Source organism: Pipra filicauda, unplaced genomic scaffold (genome assembly GCF_003945595.2).
Source record: "Pipra filicauda isolate LSUMZ 115617 unplaced genomic scaffold, ASM394559v2 scaffold84_size4826128_pilon, whole genome shotgun sequence".
NCBI lineage: Eukaryota > Metazoa > Chordata > Aves > Passeriformes > Pipridae > Pipra > Pipra filicauda.
In genome coordinates, this window is record NW_024105031.1 from 3,240,246 (window position 1) to 3,267,163 (window position 26,918).

General features: G+C 35.2%; 1 protein-coding gene across 6 annotated transcripts in view; it reads left to right on the forward strand.

The window, feature by feature from the left end:
* ANKRD28 (ankyrin repeat domain 28) overlaps positions 1–26,918 on the forward strand; it is a 120,460-nt gene that overhangs the window by 81,182 nt on the left and 12,360 nt on the right. For all 6 annotated transcript variants that reach the window (XR_005567008.1, XM_027723768.2, XM_039390615.1 and 3 more), the window contains 16 exons: positions 156–243; positions 3,264–3,406; positions 4,450–4,662; positions 10,625–10,703; positions 11,146–11,260; positions 11,667–11,749; positions 13,719–13,782; positions 15,057–15,125; positions 16,698–16,838; positions 21,013–21,124; positions 21,742–21,768; positions 22,680–22,754; positions 23,771–23,972; positions 25,316–25,403; positions 25,872–25,989; positions 26,591–26,810. Coding sequence is in view for 5 of the 6 variants with exons in the window: in XM_027723768.2 (XP_027579569.1) it covers positions 156–243; positions 3,264–3,406; positions 4,450–4,662; positions 10,625–10,703; positions 11,146–11,260; positions 11,667–11,749; positions 13,719–13,782; positions 15,057–15,125; positions 16,698–16,838; positions 21,013–21,124; positions 21,742–21,768; positions 22,680–22,754; positions 23,771–23,972; positions 25,316–25,403; positions 25,872–25,989; positions 26,591–26,810 (1,837 nt within the window). In the remaining variant the exon portion in view is untranslated. The remainder of the gene's footprint in view (positions 1–155; positions 244–3,263; positions 3,407–4,449; positions 4,663–10,624; positions 10,704–11,145; positions 11,261–11,666; positions 11,750–13,718; positions 13,783–15,056; positions 15,126–16,697; positions 16,839–21,012; positions 21,125–21,741; positions 21,769–22,679; positions 22,755–23,770; positions 23,973–25,315; positions 25,404–25,871; positions 25,990–26,590; positions 26,811–26,918) is intronic.

The following is a 26,918-nucleotide window of genomic DNA, read 5'->3' on the forward strand; positions in this document are numbered from 1 at the left end:
GGCAGCCAGTTTTTTCAAGCTTATGGAATATTCAAAACCCAGCATATTTAAATCCTTTAGAAACACATGTATTTGGAAACACGTTTCTTCTATGATTTTCTTTTTCTAAGCAGAGTTTCCCATTATGAATAAAAGATTTCTCATCTTTATTTTAGATGGTCAGCTTACTGTTGTCTAGAGGGGCCAATATTAATGCATTTGACAAGAAAGACAGACGAGCTATACATTGGGCAGCATATATGGGTATGTACATATTTCAGTTGATTACTATTTTAGTAGTAAAAAAAAAAGTCACCTTATGTTTAGTGGTTTTATGTATTTCTAGGAAAAATTTGCATTGTAAGCATTGAGGTTATTGTGTGTCTGCCAGAAAACCATTAACAGTATAGATCAAATTGCCTTGTAAATGTGTTTTTTTGTGCTGAGAAAAATCAATTTGTTCGAGTAAGATAAGTGAGGTAGGTAATTTTGTTCTTTAAAAAGGAGGAACTGTGTTCTTCGATCAGAGAGTCTAATCACAGGTGAAAAATTTTGCAGTAATACTAAACAAAAAGTAAACAGTTAATACAAGGGGCACCTGAATCCAACCCTGGGAGTTGGATTTCAAAAGAATATTTCATCCCTGAAACTACAAATTCTTGCCTTGCCATTCTTATTCCAGGAATGGATAATTATTATTCTCATGGCCTTGACAGTACTAGCAGTACTGTCAAGGTAATGTACTTCATTGTCTTTTATCAGACTTGAAAAGACTTGAATGTGCCAGTGAATTATGAAGTGATCATCACAATATTAATGCTCCTAACTTATAATTTGAAGCTGGATGGTATTGTACTTCAGATACCAGTTCTTGAAACCCCAGAAGTTAAAGAGCATTTTTCATTATTGATCTAACAAGTATTTTTCATGTACTTATATCTGCAAAGCAACATCTGTGACAGGCTGTCCAACCACCTTACTCAAGGTTGTTATTTGCAGAATTTTGTTGAATGAAATCTGTGCATGAAATGGTAGAAATATGACAAGTGTCAGTGAGAGGACAGAGACATTTTCTTGTTTGTGCTTGCCTAGATGAGGGAAAAGTCTTCTGTTTTTCAGATAAGCTACATTTATGCCAATTTTAGTCAGTGCTATTTCATAGGCTACCAACAGGAGTGTTTGGGCAGGAAAAATGTAATTTAACTGATGTTGATCAACCTAAATATCCTTGTAGACAACAGAGTAGAAAAAACTTTAAAAGTCTTCAATAAAAGAAAAAAAACCTGTGACATTCTCTTTTACAATTTAGAGCCATTGTGCCTTGCTCCAGTTGTTTGAAAAAAACCTTTAAAGCTTTTCAACCGTGTAAAACTGACCACAGAATAAAAAAGTTATGCTTTTCGTCATTCTACTATAAATAACTTCCTAGGGTTATATCCATTGTTTCCCTTCCTTCCTGCTTTTCACCCGGCTCCGTTGCTGTCCAGCTGCAATGCTGTGACTGAAATGGACTAACATTCTTGTTGCCCTCATTAACAAATTGGGATGTCTCTGCAGCACTTCTCACCTCAAGTACGTTTCTCTTCTGTTTGAGAGTCTTCCACTGATTGCTGCTTGTGTTTTTCAATGCAGGTCAGGGGTTTTTTTTTGTTTTTATCTTCTCTTTAAAGTTCTTTCTGCCACTGTTCCACTCAGTCTTTCTATTCCTTTCACTCCTTTCAGTATCTTCTGTATTTCTGTCTCTCATATAGGGCTTGTTTTCACTCCTGTCCCCATTTTATTTGGTTCAGATGATGAGTATCATGTTTGCATTTTTCTTTCCCTTCTTTCCTACAATACTGAAGTAGTTAAGTGAACTATTGCATCACTTCACATTGCACTGGTAAACTCTTATGGTTGTGATCGGTATAACTGGGTAAAATGGTGTTTTGTGTGCTGTCGGACATGCAGCATGAAATAAGTATCATGGTGGCTGAATGTTTATAAAAATAGCTTTGTCTGTATTTTATTGGGTAGATACTTCCTATTCAGACTTTTGCAAATTCTCTTAAAAAGTGAAGACCCTCACTTTTTATGAAGTGCTTAAGCTGAAAGCTGGACTTGATACTTTCTACTTAGATGTCTGACCAAATAAGTATAAGAATTCAGTATGCCCCCCCCTCACTTCTTTAACTAAGGTAAGGGTGTAACTTGAAAGGCAAAAACAAAGAATCCCACATCTGTCTGTATGGGTCAGTTACAAAGGCAAAGCACTAAGTGTATCGTGGTCTGTTAAAGTCATGTACTTTATTCAGCAGACTTTGTCATGATTATCCATGTGTTTTCAGGGATGACTTTTTTTGGCAGTTAAGTTAACAATGAAGCAAGAATGACAGATTTTTTTGGTTACCCCATTTTCATGGCTTCTTAGCAGGCAGTGTCACAACTGCCTACAAGCCAGTGGAAAGCTCACTGCCCTTTGCAGCAGTGGTGTGGTGTTGGGGCCCCTGGCCCAAAGCTGGCAGTGAGTGCTGCTGCCCACCACTTCAGGGTGGGCTCCCTGCCTTCCCTCCCCTTTTCCAGCTGGAACTTGCCCCTGGTCATCCTTTCCTCATGATCCGAACTCAAGTCTTACCCTCCTCTCATTGTCTTAGGAGAGCAGTTTATGCTTTCAAAAGGCTACGGTTCCTTCTTGGATTGTCTGAGTCAGTCTTGAAAACAGGGCTTTGCTAAGTCCTGTATAATTTGGTTCAAGATTTTAAACGCTTTGCAAGTAAAGGAAGTTGGATTGGGGGGGGATATGTTTTTATGTCAAAGTAGAATATTTTTTTCTTTTTGTGTTTGCATAATTTTTTCAAAGTTTCCGCTTAAGATTTAGAAACCTTAACGGACATGTTTGCAATTGAGGTGAGAGTGGAAATCTGACAGTCACACTGTCTCTCAAGTTGGTAACATAAATTTGCAGTAAATGTTTAATAATTGCAAAGTGACTTTGCCTCTCTAGTTCTCAAGTCTTTAGAAAAATCCTACTGTGTAAGCAGAAGACAAGATTGTGTTTTGAATATACAAATGTATTTTTGCAGTATAAATGCTATGATTGTTGGATGTGGTATGTGGAGGTGATTAATGTTGCTTTTATAGGTCATGATAGAATTAGAAAACAAGAACAATTCTTTGTTTTCCACATTAGGTCAAAATGAATAATGTCTTGATCATGTTATAACAATCGTAGAATTATTAAGTTTACAACCCTCTACTGGTTAATAAAAAATGATGCTTTATTTTATTTGTCTTTGTTATTTTAGGTCATATTGAAGTTGTGAAATTACTCGTGACCCATACAGCTGAAGTGACATGCAAAGACAAGAAATCATATACACCCTTACATGCTGCAGCATCTAGTGGGATGATCAGTGTAGTCAAATATCTTCTGGATCTTGGTGTTGATGTAAGGAAAAATAAAACTGACACATTTTTTTATTGTTTGAAATGCTTTTGTTAGTACTATAGGACACTGTTTATTTAGGTACAGGTTATGGTGTAGTGAAAGCATGTGAATGAAGATCTCTGGAAATACTTTTTCTGTTATAAAACCACATTCTTCCAGGTAACTTAAGAGCCTTGTAAATTTTGCACAATAATGTGAAAATAAATGTGTATTTAGTAGAGTTTTTTTGTTTGATATTTCTTGGTCTTAATTCGTTGGACTTGAAGTCAGGAAATAGGAATTCCGATCCTAGCTCTGCCACACAATCCTTTTTGAAGTGCAGGAAATTAAATGTTTTTGCTTCAGTTTGTAAAATATAGATGTTACTGACTTTCTTACGTCACTTAAATTTTGGAAAATATTAAAAATGGTGAGAAACTTCCAAAACCAGAGTAAGGCCATATTAATATTCAAATGCAAAATAAATTAAAAGGCTCTACAGTACCTGCACATAGAAAACATCTTAACAATAAACTCTGAAACTGTGTAAGAAATCTGCATTGTGAATCACATTTTAGTCTTGCAAGGCTGGAGATTGCAGCTCAAGTTCTTTATTGAGAAGTAAATCAGAATTCAGTATCATGTTGTGTACAACAACAAATTCGATTTCTGTACACACCCGTACACCCCCCCTCGGGAAAAGTCTCTATGACCTATGTTTTTAATGAAAACTTGCAAATGCTGTTTTATAGAGGTCTGTGCTATGCTTTATAGTATGCCACTGTTGACATTTTTGGCATGTGCGTCTTCTCTTAAATTGCACACAGGAAACTGGTGTGGAGACAATTGCAGGAGGTTGGCTCACTTGTAAGGCAATCATGCTCTTCCCCAGGACACACATCTTGATCAAAGTGCTACACCCAGAACTTGCTTTTAATTTCTGGTTTTAAGAGTTTCAAAACATAATCTCACGACATGAGATCTTTCTTTGTTAGAATTAAATGCTGCATTAAATACAGTTTTCTGCCTACTAACTAATCTTGGGGTTTTTTTTTCTCTCATAGATGAATGAACCAAATGCCTATGGAAATACTCCTCTCCATGTAGCTTGTTACAATGGGCAAGATGTTGTAGTGAATGAACTCATAGACTGTGGTGCTAATGTGAATCAAGTAAATGAGAAGGGGTTTACACCTTTGCACTTTGCCGCTGCATCAACACATGGAGCATTGTGTTTAGAGCTTTTGGTCTGCAACGGTGCAGATGTAAATATAAAGGTAGGTACATCCAAAGGCACCCATTCACTCCTAAAGATGCAGTACATCATTATCAGAGATAGTTTTTTCAAAAATATTTGTTATGGTAGTATTTTAGAGGTTCCCACTGATAGATGGAGTACTTGTATGAAAAGTACTGTTGTAAAAATGAGCTGGTATGTTGCTTCAAGGAACTTGATCAGAATATCAAAACCTCAATGGGATGTATTAAATGGCCCAAAAGGATAAAGAAGAAGGATGATGATACTGTTTGCTCAATCTTGATTACATTTAAATGTCAGAATTCTGTATAATTTCTTTTCCCTAGTCTAGCCGTGTAAGTAAAAGCAAATAATTTGAAAAAATGCAAAAGAATATGTTTTCCTTATAAATAAGTAACATGAACGAAACCAAGGGTATTTCAGAGAAATGTGTATGAACAGGCTAATTACTGGAGCAGTTGAAAGGCCGATAATGTAAGATCCTAGAATAATTAGTCAGGCAGATTTGAGAAGGGTGTATAAAAATACAAATATAAGTAGATCAGGCCAATGGAAAGGTTTAACAGCTGGTGTTTTAATTACTCCAGCAAAACTTGGTAAGCAGAATCGGTATACCTTTTACATCTGTACTTGGTTGCAGAATATTCCTTATAATCTAGTATTGTAGACAGAATTTCTAATACACACAAGCACAAAACCAAACTATAACCTATATCTTTTATTGTCTTCTCTAGTGTGTAGTGTGAAGTCTTTAGATGCGGGAGAGAGATGTGAGACCTCCTATTTTGTATTACATTAATTTTTATTCTGGTAAAGAAAATTTAAACTCCATTCAGAAATATTTAGTGGCAGTATCTGATGTCTTGACAGGTTTTGGGCTAGGGTGATGGAATGAGGAGTCCAAGTGTTCCTTATGCAGACTGTCTAATTGCCTGAACTATCACCCACATGTGGTAGGAAGAGAATTATCTGTCCTCTTGTTTCTTAAAAGTTTAATAGATTTATACTTGAATTTCAACACAATCTGGTCAGGAGGTAAATGTTAGAATAGCTGACATTTCTGTTAAAGATCTTGATGTTTGTTATTCACTTCAGGGTGAATCACTGTGAAAATCACTGCTTCCATGATTTTCAACTAAATTCAACTAATTGCTAAAGTATTTTTATATCTATTGTTAGCACAAAACCCATAGTCAACTGAAAATTTGGGAGTAGTTTGAAAATAAGCTCTTTGATGTGGAAAAATCTTAGATGTATGTTCCTGCTCACTGTTACATATATTTAGATGTGTGGCTCATTTAATGCAAATGTACATAACACAGTTGTGGAAAAATTAATCACCAAAGTGCCCCACAGAAGTAAGGAGCTGTGTCACAGGGTTTATTTCTCACTTGCCCTAAAATATCCAGGTCACAGTCTGTTTATTTTTGCTGCCAGCTTTCTGCTCTGCATAATGTCCCAGACTGGATAAGACCGAGTGTTCAGTGTTGCAGCATTGGCTGACTTCTGTCCTACATTCTTGAAACATCATTTCTCAGAAACATGTGGTCTCCCATGAAAATAATCCCACAATGTTAAATATACTAGTGAATATATATGTATGTTACTTAGACAAATAAGAACAAAGGAGACCTTACAGCACCTTCTAGGGCCTACAAGAAAACTGGAGATGGACTTTGTACAAGGGCATTTCATGACAGGACAAGGGGGAATATCTTCAAACTTAAAGAGAGTTGGGTTAGATTAGATATTAGGAAGAAATCGTTTACTGCAAGGGTGGTGAGTCACTGGAACAGGTGCCCAGGGAAGGTGTGAATGCCCCATTCCTGGAAGTGTTCAGTGCCAGGTTGGATGAGGAGTTGAGCTACTTAGTCTAATGGAAGGGGTCCCTGCCCATGGCGGGGTAGTTGTAACTAGATGATATTTAAGGTCTCTTCCAACCCAAACCATCCTATGACAAATATTACCAAGCCAAGAACTACTGTCTTTCTGTATACAGGGTTGCAAGGGTTCATAACTTTGTGTATATTTCTGACTTAAAAGAAAGAAGTAAGGAGGGCTCCATTTCAGAAAGAGCATTAGTAGTAGCTTTAGCTGTAGGTTGTTGTAATTAAAATGCATTGGTTTAGTACGTATCAAAACAGTTAAGTGCATAATTAAGCAAGTAGGACTGTGTAAGGATTTTAAGCTTGAAAACAGCATTTATCCTGTTTCGTAATCAAGATGTTTCCATTGTAATTCTTTTAATAGCATTTCTGTGTATTTATACCAGTATGACAGAATTTGGCCTGTAAATTTGCACCTGAAGGTGTGAACAGCCTTACTTGGTATATGAAAATGTATCACTTGCACTGTCGAAAAGTGCAAGAACTGAGGCAAAAGAAAATAATTTCTAAGTCAACTTCTGCTTCCCTGGAAAGGCCTATAAAGATAAATGTTGGATTAACCAGTCCTTAAAAAAAACCTAGTATGTTGTGTAGATAAGAATAAATTGTGGAATTAAAATGAGATGGAATTAGGGCTTTCTTACTAAGTATTTAGTGAAACCAGTGTTCTGTTCTGTTTCCAAATACTGAGGTCTAAGTTCAAAGTAGTTCTTAAAATGGTCATAAGATCTATTTTTCATCATAACTATATTGCTTGTGTAAGCTGGTACAATAATTTCGTCCCATGTGCAACTGTTTCTGTGTTGTTAGAGGTAACAGGGGTTATGGGTGGCAATCTAGGTGCAGACTAGACAGTACTATTAGAGCACTTTCTGCTGTGAGTGGCAATGGGGAGAGCAAAAGGGAAACACTCTTATTCTTGATGGCAGATGGAGGGTAAGTTCTTGTGCGTGTCTGTGAGTGCTGGCCTCATATGGAGAACAGATTATGTGGCAGAAGATAATAGAACAGTAGAAATATGTTATATGCTTTTTGTCACCTCTGTTGGCAGAGGACATAATTTCCTGCTTGTTTTCGTAGCCTTGGCAGTGTCCACTGTGGAACAGTGAATCTTGTTAAGTATTGCTCATTACTGCAGCCCTCTCTCCTCACTATTCAGGATTTCCATGCATGGAAGAACACATTGAAATAAGTATGTAATGGGACAGTATTAATTGTTTTATGGGCCCCTTTGCTGCTTGAAAGTTTGGTGACCTAAATAGAAAAAGTTTTTTACTTGCATTGGTGGTACTAGAACAGAACTGTTGCTAGGGTGAGATTTCACTTGGAAGAATGCTGCGACATGATAGATCCACATTTCCCTTGACCCTCAGCAGAGCTCAGAAGTCTTGAGTACATTTAATATCTGAGTAATCACTCGATAGGACACATTGTGCTGTGTGTTATTTCTGACAAGTACTGTTCTTGGCAAATTGTTCTTAGCAAAAGAAAATTATCTAAAGTATTTTGTGTAAATGTTTTCTGTAGTGATAGAGGAGACTTGGGTGATATCTTTCCTATTACCATGTTTAATTGAGGTTCACTGAAGACAACAAAAGTTAGCATTAGCCCATAGCTGTTCTTCTTGTGCTGTGATCCTGGCTGACCTCATAAAATCACACAGCTGTAGTTAGATTGATATTTAGATAGAAGGCCTTAAAGGCATAAAGAAAGGGAAATTGGAGCAAAAGTTCTGAAGATACCTATCTTCTTATGCAGTCCAACCTCCTGGCATCTCAGGAAATAGTGCTTTGCTCAATAAATAGTGCTTTCCTGTTTCATTGCTTGAAGAAATAGTTGGCTACTGGTTCTGACTCTGTATATCCTTCCCTAGTGACAATGTCTTAGAGGGGAATTCTGAATGCAATCCTATATCTAGCAGTTTGGCTTCAACATGGGAATTATCATCTTCATTTAATTTTATACCAGTTCTGTGTTTATATGTTGATAGACAATTGTGTGTTATATTATTCCTGAGCTGGAAAGGAATATGAGACTTACACATGAGAGAGGCACTGTGGACAATCAAATCTATTGTCTTAGACATCTGTGTTAAGTGGATTTTTAAGTAAATTTGAACAGAGTAAATCTATAAATCTGTTATTGATGGTACTGTGGTTTTTCATTTACAACTGGAAAACGATTTTGTAGCTTATTTTGCTGTTCTTTACAAGATCTCCCTGAAGTTGTCTTGTGAGGGTTCTCACTTGATGACCGTGCTCTTTAGTTTCTGATACTGTCACCTTAAGTTATTCTTATGTCCTTGTAAGGTATTTTATTAGTGTACTCACTGAGACTTGAATCTGCTTTTTTTTCAGCTCCAACTCCATTTTCTTTCTTTTCATTAGCCTTCCTTTGAGATACATATTTATTCCATCTGAGCCAGTGAGACTGCAGGCTACTTTATCTGAGCCCTAAAGTTCTTCTGTCTGTTACTTCACTAAGCTTATTTTATGTGATAATTTTTCTTTAAATTAATAGATTCTCCAGGTTAAAGAAGGAGAAAAGTAAGGGAAAGAGACATCAGATGTGTAACAGTTGTTTTAAAGGAGGAAAGTAATTGGACACAGAGAATGTTAATGGTTGGCTAAAGAGAGGAGAACTAAACCATAGGGAGAAAGATGAAAGAAAATCAGAGCATAGAGATTGCTTGGGGAAGATGTCACTTATGATGTATTTGGCCTTTTCTTAAGGCCTCCGATGACAGAATTAAAATTGATTGTACAATTGACCCCATTTTCTGTGCTTATTTGCATCTGCTATGATATGTGGATGTTGTGTTTTGGATTATTTATGGTCAAAGAAATCTACTAGCTAAAAGATGTGGAGATAACTTGACTTTCATTATCAAGTTTTATTTCTTTCAGTCTAGGTCTGAGAAGACAATGTTTTCTATAATAGCATTGTTGTAGGTGGTGTATGCTGCTCTGTGCAGTGACAAAACTGAAAATTCCACGTCCATCTTTCCCTAAAAGGGTCTCCAGCAGACTTTCAGTAACACATCCGTAGAAGCTTTGTCATTTGATTTCAATGGGAGAGTAAAGGTGGGAAGTCACTTCTGCACATGACAGCAATTTGTGATATTTCAATGCATATGTTCATATTTTATCTTCCCCCTACCATCTTTGTCCTTTTTAACTTTGTGTTTTATGAACATTTCACACTCTTCAAAGCCAACATTTAAAATTTAAAGATGCAGTACACATGTGCATTTTAAGAGTCCTTTTATTTTCTTGTCATGTTTGCAATTTTTTGTGTGCATTTGTAGGAACCTTTTTCTGCAGTAAAACTTTCCCATTACCTGTGAAAAAGTACAAGGGGAAAATCATCCTAAAGTAATAATAACAGAAAAAATGGATTTGTAACTGCATTGAGATTGAGCTGTTAAAATTTGAAGTTTCCTTATGCATTGCTGTTGGCCTACTTAAAGGACATCTTTACTGGGTGAATGAGTAAGCGCACATTTAAGATGTGCATTTCAAATGTATAGTACCAATTAGGGTTGAATACATTTACCCTGGGATAACTTGTGGTTTATGATAAATTGCTTACAAACATCCCTTTACAGAAATTGCCAAGAAACACATGAGCTTTTTATCTTCTAATATAATGTGTAATTTACTCTGTGTAATTCACTCTGTAGGAAATACAGCTACTTTCTTTCAAGAAACAAACTTAAAGCATTGTTTTATTTTAGACTTGGGCAGGGGAAGAGTTGGACATAGGCTTTTTGCCAAAGTTGTGTGCTGTCATCATCCTCTTGAGAGTTATCTTAAAGACATAAGTGTGAGTGAGTGGGCATCACTGAGTTGTCACTCACAGCTGGAAGAGTGACTAAGTGCAGCTCTTGTGAAAAGCTTACTATGTCTGTCATGCTGACTTGTCATTGCCAGCATCTGTCTGACAGAAGTGCATAGAAACAATTTTAAAATTTAAAGGATGGAATAGAGGGGAAACAAGAATGAAAACAACATCTTTTTTTTTTTTTTTGTCTGTTCTGATGGATTACTCTTATTGGCCATAAGTAAACACAGGGGTTGTTTTTTTCTTTTCCAGAGTAAAGATGGGAAAACACCTTTGCACATGACAGCCATCCATGGTAGATTTTCAAGATCCCAAACCATCATTCAAAATGGTAAAAAGGGGGAGGGAGCAGTTCTGTCATCAGCTTTCCAGTATTACAGATATTTTTGTCCTCTTGTATGGGTAGCAATGTACAAAATTTTTTTCAGATGCAGTGCCCAGTAACAGACACTGGTGGGTCTGGCATACCTGCTTATAAATTTTGATAAGTTACACTGAAGAACTGTTTTTCTTTCAGAATGCTGGAAAATATATAGATTTCTCTTCCTGGGTTGTAGAAAGTTTGTCCCATATGGTTTCATAATACAGTGCTTTTCTCTATTTTTCTTGTTATAACTACCTAATACAACTGGAAGCTGTGTAGGGTTTAAATCCAAAGTAGTTATTCATTGACTATTATTAATGTCCCTCAAATTATCATCAGTGCTATTTTTCTAACAAAGGTGTCTGTATGCCTACATATATTCTTACTTAGTAATTACTTTTTATTATAGGAGCTGAAATAGACTGTGAAGATAAGAATGGAAATACCCCTTTGCACATAGCAGCTAGATATGGCCATGAGCTATTAATCAACACACTGATTACGAGTGGTGCTGACACTGCAAAGTAGGTAACTTTACTGACATGAAGGCAAACTGGGAGAATTTAGAAATGTATTTATTATAGTAACAAGACTAGTATGATTTTTAATATCATCTTCAACTTGAAATAGGATTATCCTGTACTGTTCTTTAAAGTAGCTACTCAGTACATCACAGTTTGTACCAAGAAAAAGAGAAATAGATTTTCCTTTTATGTATTTGAAGTAAAATCTTTGAAAGTTTTAATAGGCTATTGTACTGATTTAGTGCATTCTGATAGCTTGTAAGAAAGCCTTTAATATGTGAATTTAGCTCAGTATTCTAATTAGGTAGTTTGCTGAATCCACGATGCATGTGCACTTTGCACACAATCATGTTTGTTTTATTTTACTTGTAATGAAACTGTGATACCTGATTATGGTGTATCTTAGGCGGGGTATACATGGGATGTTTCCTCTCCATTTGGCAGCATTAAGTGGATTTTCAGACTGCTGCAGAAAGCTCCTCTCATCAGGTAAGACACTCTTTTAAATTCTTATATGTGTTTTGCACTTCGTTCTTTATTTCATAGAGTAGCTTTTAAATAAATCTTAGTTTAGTAATACATAAAAATCTTTATAGTTTACTAGAAACTTGGTGCTTGTTTTTTAATGGACAGTCCAGAGTTAAAGTTAATGCAAACGTTTGCAGAAGTAATTAAAAAAAGTAATCCAAATTGTAATAATGTGTTTGTAAGTTTTTTAATGTTGTGTTTGTGCATTTTGAGTTGGCTACAGAGGTGGGATGACTGGCTCAGACTATAATGAAACTTCAAGGAGAACGATGTTCTGACTTCATAGAGCATCCTCCTATTTCTCTTCCATGATGTTTTTAGCTTTGTACAGATCAGTCTATTCCTACCTATTCCCGAAGTGGGCCCCTGATAGCTCTGAAGACTCTGTGGACTGCTGCATTAAGAAGCTATTGCATTGGTGGTGTGTTGTTAATCACAGGCAATGCAAACTGCTCTTTTCCTTCATTGCTTGACTCCTCCCTGAAGTGGTGGAGGTTGTAAGGTCATTACTTCCCTTGTTGGCCAGAGTCTGATGTGAATTCTAAGCTCTTTGAACCATTACAATTCTGAGAAAATAGATTTGTCCAAAGGGAACTTCAGGAACAAAAAAAAGTAAGAATAAACTAAATAGTTCTTTATTAATCTGAAGTCACTTAAGGTTTTTTGAAAAAAGAAAAGTGGGGAGGAGAGAGTTGGGGAAAAGTAACAAGTTTCTTCCCCAGCTTTATATTGTTTGTTAGGGAAGCCTGGGAGAAGAGCTAAAGGAATATAACTAAAACTACCTACTGGTGAGGCTTTTTATTTACTGTCCTGTCCTGGGCAAGCTTGCAGGGATTCACCCCAGGAAAGGACTGTCCAATAATTGACAATATTTCGATTGGATGTGTTCAAAATGAGGGATATTCTGGCTCTTTCAAAATGCGATGTTATGCTAGTCGTGCCCTTACTAGAAATTCAGCATGGCAAAGGAAACCCTGCAGAAGACTTGCAAGTGATTTCTGTGAGTTTTACATGAGTTGAGCAAACTTGAATGTAAATCTAGCCTGGAGCAGATATGAATATGTTCAGCCTTCAGGCTGGAAAGACCAGATACTGCTAACAGCATGTTAGCATGTGCTGTTGATGTGGAGATTGATATCTGCAGACGATGTGCCCCTCTTGGTTTTGGGAGGAAAAGTCTCCTTTCTGTAAATTAGGGATCTCTGATTTTAAAATTAATTAATATTTATGTGCAGACCTTAACAAAACACCATTCTTCCTTGTTCCAGTACTGAATGACATTTAAGTAGTTAGTGGTGCGGACAAGCAACCTGTGAAAAAACATCAAAGGCTACTTTTCAAATCAAATTAGTAAACTTTTAAATTGTTTGCCATATAGCATTGCCTATTGAAATGAGAGGAGAACATAGTGTGGTGCCTACAAAACCTGTTTTATGGGACATGGAGTAGGAAAACAATCTTGAAAAAATAGCACTCTTGGATAAGATATCCTGTGTTGTTCATTATTTATTGTTGTTGAACAGTTCTTAAAAAGCTAAAAAAATTGCCAGCTATCCCAGGTACAAAAACTGGAGATTGAATGAATAAGTTACATTACACAAGAGCAAGACTTAGGAGAGTATAGCAGTTCTTTCAAACCAAAAATGTACCTTTGAAACCTGATTTAAATATTAATCTTTGTGTTAAAATATATGGTTAGATATGAAATTGCAGTTACATTTTTGATCCCTTTGTTTTATTTAAATGCCTGTTTTTCAAAACCTTGCAAATAGCAAGGACATGTTTCAAATGAAGCAATTTTTAATGCTTGAGTGCTTTTTTGCAAATAGGTGTTAAGTTTGCTTAGCAAGCATTTCTCTTAGCAGTAGATGACAGCAGTTTTGTGAAAGGTGATGTTACATAATGATTTTACAAAATATTTGTTTTGTAGGTTTTGACATTGACACACCAGATGACTTTGGCAGGACTTGTCTTCATGCAGCTGCAGCTGGAGGGTATGCAACAAAGCATTCGTGCTTTCATATTTATTGTTATTTTTTCAATTGATCGTTCCTGCTCTTTTTTTAGTAGTTCCTCTCTGTGCTCCCCTTGGAATTTATGTAAAGATTAAAATAATTTCAAGAGGGATTCTATCTGCAATCAATACAAATAAATTAACTATTCAGCTCAATATGTAATTGCTGGAATACAGTGTCCAGGTATCATCAGCCTTACCTTAGGTTTATGTTTGGGGATGAAATTACTTTTTTTTAATTTCCATGGATGATTATATCATTTTTAGAATTTACAGCATTGAAAAATGGCATGCCCACCTCAAATCACTGTAGAACATGAGGTGGAAAACAGCAACTTTGGGAAATTTGTTTTTACCAAATCCATAAACAAAAGATGATCTAACTAAATTAAAAGCAATAATTAAATTCCAGAGTTTGGGTGGATGAAGTAGTCAGAACTACTTGCTCATCAGTTGTGATCCATATTGATTACTGTATTGTAATTATTGTATTGTAGATTTTCTATAGCACCTACTCAAAATTGCCTGGAAGAATTGGGTAATAAATTTCCTGACACGCTCTGTGGGACACAGGAACTCCATCATATTGATATTTTCAGTTTTGTGTTGGAATGTTGTTTAAGTAATAGTGTTAAGTAATCATTCCAAGTCAAAAGATACTTGATAGATACATCCTTGTTGCAAGTGATTAAGGTTAAAATGCTGTCTTTTCATATGAAAACACGTAATTTGTGACACATTCTCTCATTCATCTCCACTTTAGGAAAGTTACCAAGGTAGTGTTTAAACAATAAAGTATTGTACATCTATTATGATGATCATATTTTATTGAAAATTGATTATGCGAAAAAGTAAAATATTTATGTTGTAACTTATACTTGGCCTTAAAAAACATGCAGTAAAAACTTGCCTCTGTGCTGGAATCCTGGTAGCAAAAAGCATGTGTCATGCAGGTGTTATTGTTTGTTTGTTTACAAGAATTGAAATTTTTTATTGAATTACATTCATGTTTATGTGCTTTATGCATGCTATTTGATATCAATAAAATTTATATATGTGGTCTTGATGTAATTTATGTTCTTTACTGATTTGGTCCAGCAATTATAAAATCTGTTTTACATTCAGAAATGTATTTATCAAAAATTTCGTATTATAACATATGAGATGTACATGTGTAGCAGTTCTGATATTCATAGAGGCCAAGACTAAGAAGTAAAATTTGCAATCATGAGTAATAGTGCATTAATTTAATAGGAATTTGGAGTGCCTAAATCTTCTGCTAAATACTGGTGCAGACTTCAACAAAAAGGACAGATTTGGAAGGTAAGACATTCTAGATTTGTATACTGTAAAGGGCTGTTAAAAGTATTGCAGAAGTAGCATATTGCTGTGTGGGCAAGTCTGTGTGTTCCAGGCTAAATGTTTTTTTAAGATACAATGTCTCTAATAAACCGTGCTTCAACATCAGAAATCACAAATATAGTTTGTTTATTGTGTTTTGTTAAGTAGATGTTTTGTCTTGTTTTTAAAGACTGAGTTTTGTATTCAACTGTAACTTTTATGTGCCTTTTTTTGCTTATAATGTGGATCTTGTGTGTTTAAGTTGCTCTCATCGGAGGACATGAGTAATGTTTTCCAAATAACGTATTAGTCAAATCTATAAATCTGTTGCTATTTCTAAGCTTTTTTATTAAAAATATTCATTATTTTATTCTAAGTGCTTCCCCTTTTTCCTTTCATTATATCCATCCCTTTCTGTTTCCCTGTTTAAGCTCTAAACCCTTTTGGAATGACATTAATTTCTATTCTTAGTACAGGATTATTTAAGTTCAGATGGCATGATCAGTACTTGTGTAAAATACCGTGTCACGTCATGGAAAATATGATTTTCCAGGATGTGAACAGCAGAAGTAGGAATTGAGGACAATGTTATGGATCCAAAGTTGTATTTTGCTTTAAATTCCACTTCCGTTATTTCCTGAGAAAGGAACAACTGTCTGTCACAACTTATGTAATTGAAAGTTGTTTTTCTTTCCTGGTTTGGATTTTGGTTTAACGTGCATGTTATATAGAGCAATTATTTCATGAGATGGAAAATATTCAAGTCGTTTAAAATGGAGAGAAATGGGGAAAAGTAATATTAAGAGTGATGGAAGAGGTGGGACACTTTAAAGTGCCTGACTGTCTTCTCGAAATTGAGATATTTATAGCAGCAGTCTCTTTTTAAAAATAAAAGTGGAGTTCTGAGTCATCTTGATCCTTTTGAAATTTTAGCCAAACTAGTTTATTTAGAGATTGTTTATGTATTTAAAGCTGTGAAAAGTTTTCTCTGAGATTATACATCAGTATTAATATTTCATGGTTTTGTTGTAAGAAGACAAGGTATATTTTAAATTTTTTCTTTCAATGACTGCTATGTTAGTATAGTTAAAAATAAATAAATAATGCTTTCATCTCTTAGGCAAAATTCCAGTCTGTTTATCAAAAACATCTGTTTGTTAATTGTTGTATTTTACTTTTAATTCACTTAGTTGCTGTGCAGTTCTTTGATTTGTCCATATTTTTCCATGTGGCTTGAAATTACTTAACAGAAAATAATATTTCTAATGTAAACTTGATTTCCCTCTACAAGTTTACAAAAGAAAAATCATATAAAGCTTCCTTTAATACAAAGTTTATGCATATTTTGGCTGGCAAATCCCCTAGATACTGTTCTGCATTATTAAATGGTCCCTAGAAAATGACTTCATATTTTAATATTGCATTCTTCACCACAAATACTTGTTTAAAAATGTAAGGAGGATTTAAGTTTCACTTTATTTTGCTTTTTCTGTCTCTATAATATTATTTTGCTGTTATTTACCATTGTACTTTTTATTTAAATGTGTACTAAAGAACTCCACTCCATTATGCTGCTGCCAATTGTAATTATCAGTGCCTGTTTGCCCTTGTGGGATCTGGAGCTAGTGTGAATGACCTTGATGAGAGGGGTTGTACACCTCTGCACTATGCAGCTGCATCAGACACAGATGGGAAGTAAGTGGCATACTTTGTACTAAAGCCTTTCTCATTAGGAACATTTGAGCTGTGAATGTCATGTGTGCTCTGCCTTCAGATTTGCCAAATGCATTTTTTGTATTTTTAGAGATGGAACTTGACAATGTATTGTTCATTGTATATAAAGTACATTATGTAACAAATATTTCAGAGGGGGGAAAATGAACGATAGTAAAATGTATTGTAATAATTTTGTTATGTCCTCTAATGGAGATGTCTTAATTCAGGAATTCATTGGGAATAGAGGTTTTAATCCCATCTGCTGTATAGTGGTTGGGTAAATATCTTTTGTGGGGGTTATTAAGACAGCTCTGAGCAGTAGAGTCATTTTGCTTTACAAACAAATTCTGATGAAGAATGGTGTTTTATGGAGTGTTCTTAATATTGCCCCAAAAATCTGCATAATTAGTCAGGAATGCACTGTGAAGCTAGACTGTGAATTACAGTAGGCCTACAGCAGGATATATATGAACTCATCATTTCAATATAAGATGCTTCTTCCATTTGTTACCTGATTAAAATGGTCCCATTTGGCATTACAACTCTACCTCTTGAGAGCGTAAATTTTTTGTGATATAGTTACATTTTTACTGATGAAATGCATCCAGAATCTTTCATAAATCCAGAAATCTCTTACATATGTTTATTTTGTAACTAATGGTTATATTGTACCTGCTTATTAATGCCCTAAAAGCTGTCATGCAAAGTGTATATAGACAGCATAAAATTGATGAGGTTACTTAAGCTCCAGATGTTGCATATCTTGAGGAGACTCGAGAAGAGCAGCACTTGCTTGTGCACACACTCATGTGTACTGGTCATGGTGTGCATTTCACATGCATACAGTGACTCCTTCACTGGAGAAGTGCTGCTTTGTGCCATATTGTCTTGTTTTAATACAGCACCTTTTAAAAGGTGAGGTAGCCAATAGGAATGAGGTGGCATATAACTTGGGTTTTGAAGGCTAAATAAAGAATATTATCGTGGCCATTTAACTTACATTTGAAGAACATTCCTTTTTTATGTAAAGCCAAATTTCAAAATAAAACTGTTGCTTTTTAGATATACTTTCAATCCCTGCTGGAGTTTCCTGAGATAATTTTGCACTCTTACAAGTTGAGCTAGGATTAATTTTAGCTTCCCCGTTGCTCTGAAAACCTCCAAACTTTAATGGTTCTTCAGATGACATCGTTTTGCCATCTGTCTTACAAAAGGCACAAGTGAGAATGGTGATGACAATACTGCAGAACTTTGTGAGGTAACTCAAAGGATTGTCTGTGGGACCCATGTGGTATTGCCCTTCTGATTAACATTTGGGTCTCTGGAAGACAGACTGCAAAGCAGAATGGCCTGAGGAGAAGCTTTTTATATTGATGCAGCAAGATGATTAGTAACAGCTGGAAAACCAGTGCTGCTCAACTCATATTCAAAACAGGAATTAAGTTAAAATGATTATTCAGTTGGAATATAAAGCCTGGGAAAAAACATGTCAGGAAGCCATCTATATAGAAATTCCAAATGTATTTGTGTGTGGTTTTACGTTCTTTGTTTAGACATCTTTAAAGACGGAGTTTAGAGATGAGGATGTTTTTGTTGAAAATTATATTCTGGTTTGTTCCAGTTTAGAAGTATTTCTTCTGTATCTTTAACAAATGCTTCTGATCTGGAACAAACACCAGTAAGCCTCATTTTGACAAGATTGGAGAGAAAAACGTGATTTCAGAATGAGGTACAATAAGCAGAATCTTAGGGGAGAAAAAAACCATGCTGTTTCTATGTTAGAATTTTCTAATGGACAGTTCACCAATAAGCATATGGGAAATAAATTTAACTTACCTGGGCTTTCAGAAAGTTTGATTAATCTCTTTTTTTAAGAGACCTGTTGAGGACAGTTAAATATGCAGAAGATGCAAAGTTAATCTCTTTCTTGGATGCAAAGAAACATCAAAAGTAATTATCTGGTTTGCACTGAAAGAATGGGTACTTGAGCATTTTTAGTAGACTTAGCTTCCTACATCATATTTACTGTATTGTGGGTTTTGTGAGCACACACATAGAGAAGGTACACAAGTGTAGAAATTTAGGTAGCCAAGGCCAGTGATGTGTAAAGTTTACTAATGAGCCATGAATTTTAACACAGAATCGCTGATTAAAATTAACGAAGAAAGATGAGTGGACAAATAAAATGTAAGAACTGTGATTTTTACTTAATGAGACAAATTGACGTGTCTTTGAATTCTCAGAAATCTCATCCCATTTTAATTCAAATAAAAACATGCTAGCGTGGTTGCCATTAAGGAAATCCAGGCATTTGTTTACTGGGCAAATAAAACCTGAGTTAATTGGTTTAAAAACGTAGATGTGCTTTACAGGTAGCTTTTTATTAGATATGCTGAACTTATTGTAAAGTTACTTACATCTTACGTTACATATGTTACTCTCTAAAACTCAGCATTTTTACCTTTTTCTCACTACCTGCTTAAGTCCTATTCTCCTTTATGCTGGGCACAAAATGATGAAAGTCAGACTGCACCTTGGCGTTGCTTCTACTTGTCTCAACTTTTTAATGAGGCAGAGTCCTCTGTAATGAGACACTTCCTTGTTCATAGATTTTCCTGCAGCTTTTTGCCCCTTTAATCTTCACTCACCTGGTTTGTTACTTTCAACCTTTGTTTGCAAAGCAAATGTCAGGTCTTACTTCAGCAAATAGCTGTTGTTGTGCATGAGGTTATCAGGCCCTTGACCTGGTACAGCTGTTTTACTTGTGCTGAAATGTGTTTCCATTTCATCGCGGCTGGTACTGGTTCTCGTTCAGCTGATGAATTTGCACTGTTCCATCTGCTGACTCCAGGCTGTTCCTTGAAGGAACTCAGAATTCCGATGTTGAAGCATCATGCTGTCTTCCCTCAGGAGATGGCTGGTTTTGTAGGATTTCTGCCTGTATTTCTCCAAGGACTGAATGGGGTTTCTTGGGGTTTGGAATGATCAAGTTTGCACTCTTAATGGCATTGATCAGGGGGCAGGTTAGGATTCCTGCCTCTCAAATCTAAATCTGCCACCTCCTCTTGAAAGTTTCCACATGACATCACAGCATATCCATGTCATACAACTAAAAATGTTGAAATTCCCTTGAACTTTCTACCAAACAATTTTCAATGAGATAAATGGGAACTAGAACCCTCATGTTTTCAGTATATCCATTTGTCACTACTGATAATGGTAATCTGTGAGACCTTTAGGTAAACTGTGTCAAGAAAGAGATATTCCAAGCTGGATTTGACAGGATAATATATTTTTTATCTTCATATGCATTTTGTTTAACTGATAAAGAAGTATTTAGTGATCCCAGAGAGAAGGGATGTTGGCCTGTTGTACAGTTCAGGAAACCAAATGACTTTACCAACAAGTTCAAGGTCGTGATAGTGACTTTGTAAAATGTTGCTGAATAGACAACATAAAATTATGAATTATTAGAGTTATTGATTGGAATAATTTACTGTGCACACATAGAGTCTCTTAAAAAAAGAAAACCAGGGAGAAAGTGAGCTAATTTGAATCCCCTATTTTTCATCCTTCTGACTGAGTGTCTGTGGTTGGAACTGTGCTGATCATGCTCTACCTTATAACTTTGTGTAGTGAAAGTAAGGAATGGTAGGATATAAGTATGTAAACAACTAAGTCTGTTTACTGTATAAACAAGTCAAAAAACTAGTGTCTGGTTGTGGAAGTGTATGTGTGTGTGACTCCAGGATACCACCATGGTTGTCTTCCTTTTGCAATAAGTATGAAAGAATGTACTGATGCAGAAAAACATAAAAAATGGTAATCATTGATATTAGGAAAGGTAACTGCAATTGTGTCATCTAGGAGAAAAATAGCCATGAAGCACAAGTTTTAACCAAGTCAGATAATTCAGAAGATGCAGGAGGATGTCTGCAGAGTAGGAGTCTTTAAAATTTTGGAAGTTTTGTGATTGCCCTTAACTTTTGATGTAATGAGTTAGCTGTTTTCTAGTCCTAGCCAATGTTGTACATTAAATCAGTGTCCCTGTGTGCTGTATTCTATTTTCCAGTTGAATTGGAACAATTTATCACTTAGCATTAAGTTGAAATTCAACATTTAGATACATGGTTGCATATGTCAATTTGAATAGGTGCCTGGAATACTTGCTAAGAAATGATGCCAATCCGGGGATCCGAGACAAACAAGGATACAATGCAGTTCATTATTCAGCGGCTTATGGTCATCGCTTGTGTCTTGAATTGGTAAGAAAACGTATCATAGATGAAAGCTGTAACAGCTGCTCTTACACAGTGTGATGGAGGGGCCAGGGCATTCTTCCACCTTGGTTCTAAACCTGTAAGCTGGGTCAATATTGGTTTTCAGCCTCTGTAAGCATAAATATTTAAGCATTTGGTATTCCTAAAACAGAAGAAGGTGAGGAGCTAAGATGCTGGATACTGGCTTTAAAGATAATACATTCTCAGATGAGTAGAGGACATCCTCTGGTTGAGAATGTGGTATATTAGTTTTGTTTTGTTTCTTAACTTAGACTATACTTCTAATTTTTTTTTGCTGATGGCTGAAATAAAATAACCATCAAGAACTAAGAAATTTCATGAAGGTCATTAGAAGGAGCAAATGACAATATAGGGAAAACCTGTAAAGAAAGGGTGTTTTATAAAATTAATTCATGTAGTTACAGTAACTACTGGCCAGATATTTTAGATAATAAAGCCTTAGTTAGTTTTTTATTACTCCTTTTGCACAAATATATATGTTATCTGATATGCTGTGTTATACAGTTTCAGTATTTTTATTCCAGTTGCAGTTTTATATTCAAATGTGTTCAAACATGAATTCTTACTGTTCTTAATTGCAGATTGCAAGCGAAACACCTCTAGATGTTGTAAGTGTATTATTTCTCACTGTTAAAGTACTGCTATACAGCAAAAAAGAACATGTAATTTCAAAAATAATGCTTATTTTTAGACTTATTCAACCATTTCTTCAATGCATAAATATATTATTTAATTTCAACTACAATTTAGATTTAATTGCACTTTGGAATTTTAAAATAGGAAATTATTTTTTAAGCCATGTACTTTTTTACTTAAACAATTGTATGACCATGTCATAAAACTGTGATAATGAAAACATGATTTGAATGTATGTTGTGTTCTTCAGCCACTTTGAATGTTTTAATTCTACTTGTGTACTCAATTAAATGGTCTTGAAAAAGACCCAGAATGAAAACTTTTGGATACATCTGAAAGTAACAGATAGAAATGTATATACATAGGTATTTTAATGCCATACTGCCTCTGCCTTTTTTGAGACCATTTTTCTCTCTCAGAAATGTTTTTCTGTTCTGAGAAGTCAGTCCTGCCTTCTGGCCTTTCATATTGTTTTCTTGCTGATGTTTCACCTAATCTAAAAGCTTACTTGGTTGGTTGGTTGGTTTTTCATTTTTTTCTGCTGCTATCACCTGTCCTTGTCTTCTCTTTGTATACATTTCATCTATATTATTTCATATGACTGCTTCAGAAAAAATGATTTTAGCTTAGTTTCTGATTTAATTATTGCTTTGTTATGCAAAATTAACCAACTGGGCTTAGGGGCTGGATATGGGGGAAGGGTTGCAGTCACTGTAATTCAAACTCTGTAAAAGGTTGATGGAGATCAGGAGATAGTAATTTTATATTATTCTTCCTGGTTTTTTTCCTTTTCAAGCTGTGTATACTGGAAACTATAGCAATTATTGCTAAGTGTTTTTAAAGATGAGGGGTTTTGCACTTACTCTGACTTTCTCTCTCAAAGCTAATGGAAACATCAGGTACTGACATGCTGAATGATTCAGACAACAGAGCACCTATAAGTCCACTGCATTTAGCTGTAAGTGTTTTGTTCTTTAGTGATGACAGCTCTTCTAGTGGAACACAGTGGTTGCACAGGTTTATCCATTCTGAATTTTTTCAAAATAGCTTAATAACAATAAAAATGCAAACATATGCCCTAATGTTCCTGAATGAGGTATACAGGGTGATTTTTGCATTTCACTTGAAACTTGCTTCATGGAACAGCTTTCATGTGGAATCTTCTAATTAAGATTTGTTATAATTTATACTAATGAAAATTTTTATAAGACTTGTTCTATAAGTAATTATGACTTTTTTTTAATGACCACATTGTTTTACTCTCCTTGTTGTTTAGTAAGAGAAATATTTCTCCTTAATACTTGAAGGAAGATTTTCACAGAGTAGTGTAGGACAGTGATGAAACTGTCTATACAAATATACTCAAAGTACAGAGTAAGCAGCTGAATATGTAGCTTTCATCTTTTCACTGAACTTCAGGCAAATGAAAAACCACACTGTACTATCTGAAAATAGAGTAAGTCTCATGCAGTACCTGTATATATATCGCCAAAGGAAAAAATAATCCTTAATACTGGTAAATGACAGCTATTTGTACTGTATTCTTTTTACTGGATTTTTTAAATACTTCATGTAAAAAGCTAACAGGAATTACTTAAATTTGCTTATGCTCCTCACTTCAAATAATCTCAGTATGATGTAACTATGACGTAAAGCAATGAAACATGCAGTATTCAAAGTACTTAGTTTTACAAATTGAAGACAGATGATCTTGTGAAAGTAGTTGCAGATGCTGAAAGGATAAAACAAAAAAAAGATAGATAAAATAGAGAAAAAAACCACCGACCTTTTTGCTGAAATTGTGGGATTTTTTAAATTAGTCATAACTGTTGTAACTACTTATGTGCTATATCAGTACCTCTTCTAAATATTAAAACAGAAATGCTATCTTAATGGTTTCATTCATGTAGTCCTGGTAAGAAAGAAAAAAAATGTGAAGAATGGGAAAACTGAAGAATTTTCTTATTCTTGTAGGCCTATCATGGCCACCATCAAGCTCTGGAAGTGCTGGTACAGTCACTGCTGGACCTTGATGTGAGGAATAACAATGGAAGGACACCACTGGATCTTGCTGCCTTTAAGGGACATGTGGAATGTGTAGATGTGCTCATTAATCAGGGAGCATCCATCTTGGTGAAAGATTATGTTGTAAAGAGAACTCCAATACATGCTGCAGGTATGTTCTAACTTCTAAAATTTTGTCTTTTGAAGTGGATCGTCTTTGTATTTCAAAGTCTAATTAATGTTCTAAGAAACAATGTTTAGGAATAGATGATAAAGTATAACGAAACAGTTTTGAGTAGAAAGCACTATTAATCTAGTAAATCAGTTTGGCTCAAGGAGTGCTGTTCCACACTTCCCTTTGGAAGGGTACGTTGTCCTTGTCCATTCAACTGGCTGAGCTAGCTGCGCTGATGGATGTCAGCACACAGCCCAAACTTAGATAGGTGAATTGTGTTGCCTGTCTTGGCAGTAAAATACTTCTAGAAATGACTGGAGTCTTGGAGAATTTTGACACTTTGCGAAGAGACATGAAAATTTACTTGGATTTTTTTCCAAGGATTTAAATGACTCCTGAACATTTTCAAGGTAATAGCAGTCCTTTTCTCGCTGAATATCCTAGAAAATATGTCTAAGCCTACCTTTCTCAGAGTCTAGCATTCATACTCTATTCTTATTTTTTTCTCTCTCTGAAAATAGGCTTATTAAAGTTGACATTTATAGTAATGCTGTTACAGAAATGTTGCTGTTAAAAGAGCATTATATACAAAATATCATCATTCTAACCATTTTATTTGTTGTCCATGAGCACAAGCTGTATTCTTCTATTTGATTTAGCTTTCTTAACTTGTGTTAGCATTTCTGTCAGCTACTGAAGCATGAATTGTTGCTGTTCTTATGTGGACTGAATACTGCAGCTGTAGGTCAGAAACAATTTCCGTTCCAAGAAGCAATCATTTATCTTTCATGAGCTGCATTTAAATGTGATTTCTCAATTTTTTGTTTCTTTTTTTTCCCCATGTCTTTTAACTGCTTGCTTTATTACATCTATACATTACATTTCCTTCCCCTTTCTAAGTGTGATTTCAGTTATTATTTTATAACTATGCTCATGCTACACTTGTTAACAAAATCTGTATATCATTTGCTAGTTATGTGGTTATCTGTACCTTAAAACAAGCAAAACTTATGCTAATTACTATATTTAATTATTCCTTCTTGTGGATGTCATATAAGCATATATTCTAATTATGGTTAATGTGTGCAATCTCATTTATATGTAAAAAAAAATTGTTGGCAATTGACAGCTTGGCTCAATTATTTTTAATACTGTACAGTTGAGAATACCTGATTTCTGAAATTATTTTCTAGTGTTCATATTTTAAGTTATAACAATGGTAAAGCTGTACAATGAGTTTTCAAGCTAATGGGCTTTAGTCTGAGCAGGCTAGTGCTCTGTTTGAGCTATATACTCAAAGCCAATTAATATAAACCCCTTATTTTTATAATGTTTTACAGCTACAAATGGTCATTCAGAATGTTTGCGGCTATTGATAGGAAATGCAGAACCACAGAATGCAGTGGACATTCAAGATGGAAATGGACAGTGAGTTTAATGATAGACATTCCATTCTTCACAAGTTATTGCATTTCATAAAAGGACAAACTAAATATTTTACAGTGGTGATTTTTAACTTATTATTTTAAAGACAGATTATATTTGAATTTGGACAAATACAACTGTGTGTATTGCAATAAACATAATGTTGGTAGTGAAAAATGTTCAGTTGGGAGGGAACTAAAATGTGTCTTATTGTCTAGATGCTGAGAAAATGGATTCTAGTAACTGAATCAGGACTTTGCAATTAGGGGATATGAATTTATTTTCTTGAATCTATAAACCAAATGACTGGCATTCTCAGAGTGAAGGTAGTGGCAGAGGAGATCATTCATGACATGAATTTTAACAATTTTAACCAGAAGGATAGTAGTTGTTGTAGTTCAACTGAGTGCTAGTCTCAGCTGAACAGTTACATTTCCAGGTAGCTTACACTGTATTTTGCTCTCTGCTTAGGACTCCTCTGATGATGTCAGTTCTCAACGGGCACACGGACTGCGTTTATTCACTCCTTAACAAAGGAGCAAATGTAGATGCCAAAGATAAGTGGGGAAGGACAGCATTGCATAGAGGGGTAAGATAATATTCCTTCTCTTTTCTTGAGCGTTTTATACGTCCTTATTTCAAGAACAGATTTAGTATGTGGTGGTATTCAATTTCTCATTATTCTCATCTTGCCATTCTTAGTTTTAATCGTCTTTTTAGTTGCATTCAAAAGGCTGGGTTTTGCCTGTTTGCAACCTACCCTCAGAATTCTTTTGTAATTCTAGAGTGTCTTAATGTTGCTGTAAAGTGTTGATTGGAGAGGTCCTGGAGTACAGCTTTTTGTTGAGGGTGGGGAGTTAGTGTTTATGGGAGGAAGAAAAGTGTGATACATGCCATATTCCAAATATTTTGTTTGTAGTTTGTGCCAGATGAGACAATTGAATGAGCCCTAGAGATTAGCAGTTCATTCCATGTTATTCCAAGAAAATATTCTGTCATCAAGATTACAAGACATTGCCATTTTTCCAAAAGAATGGCAGCTTTCAAGTTTAAGAATAATAACTGATTTTGCTTATTTTGTTATTAATTAAAAATGCAAGGATTTGCCTGAGGTTTGCTTGCTTTAGTTATACACCTTGGCTTATATACATGAATATTTTCCAACTCGCTCTTTCCTCTCCCTCTTACAGGCAGTTACCGGGCATGAGGAATGTGTGGAAGCATTGCTTCAACATGGTGCTAAGTCCTTACTACGAGACTGTAGGGGACGAACCCCTATACACTTGTCAGCTGCCTGTGGCCATATAGGTGTTCTGGGAGCTCTCCTGCAGTCAGCTACATCAGTGGATGCAGTACCTGCAATAGCAGACAATCATGGCTACACATCACTGCATTGGGCCTGCTATAATGGTAACATACAGCCAAGTTAAAATACAGCTCTAAATGTGTTTGTTTATACTGAGGTAGAAGTTATTACTCCGTAGAAAAGCAACATATAAAGTCTGTCCTCCTTCTGTT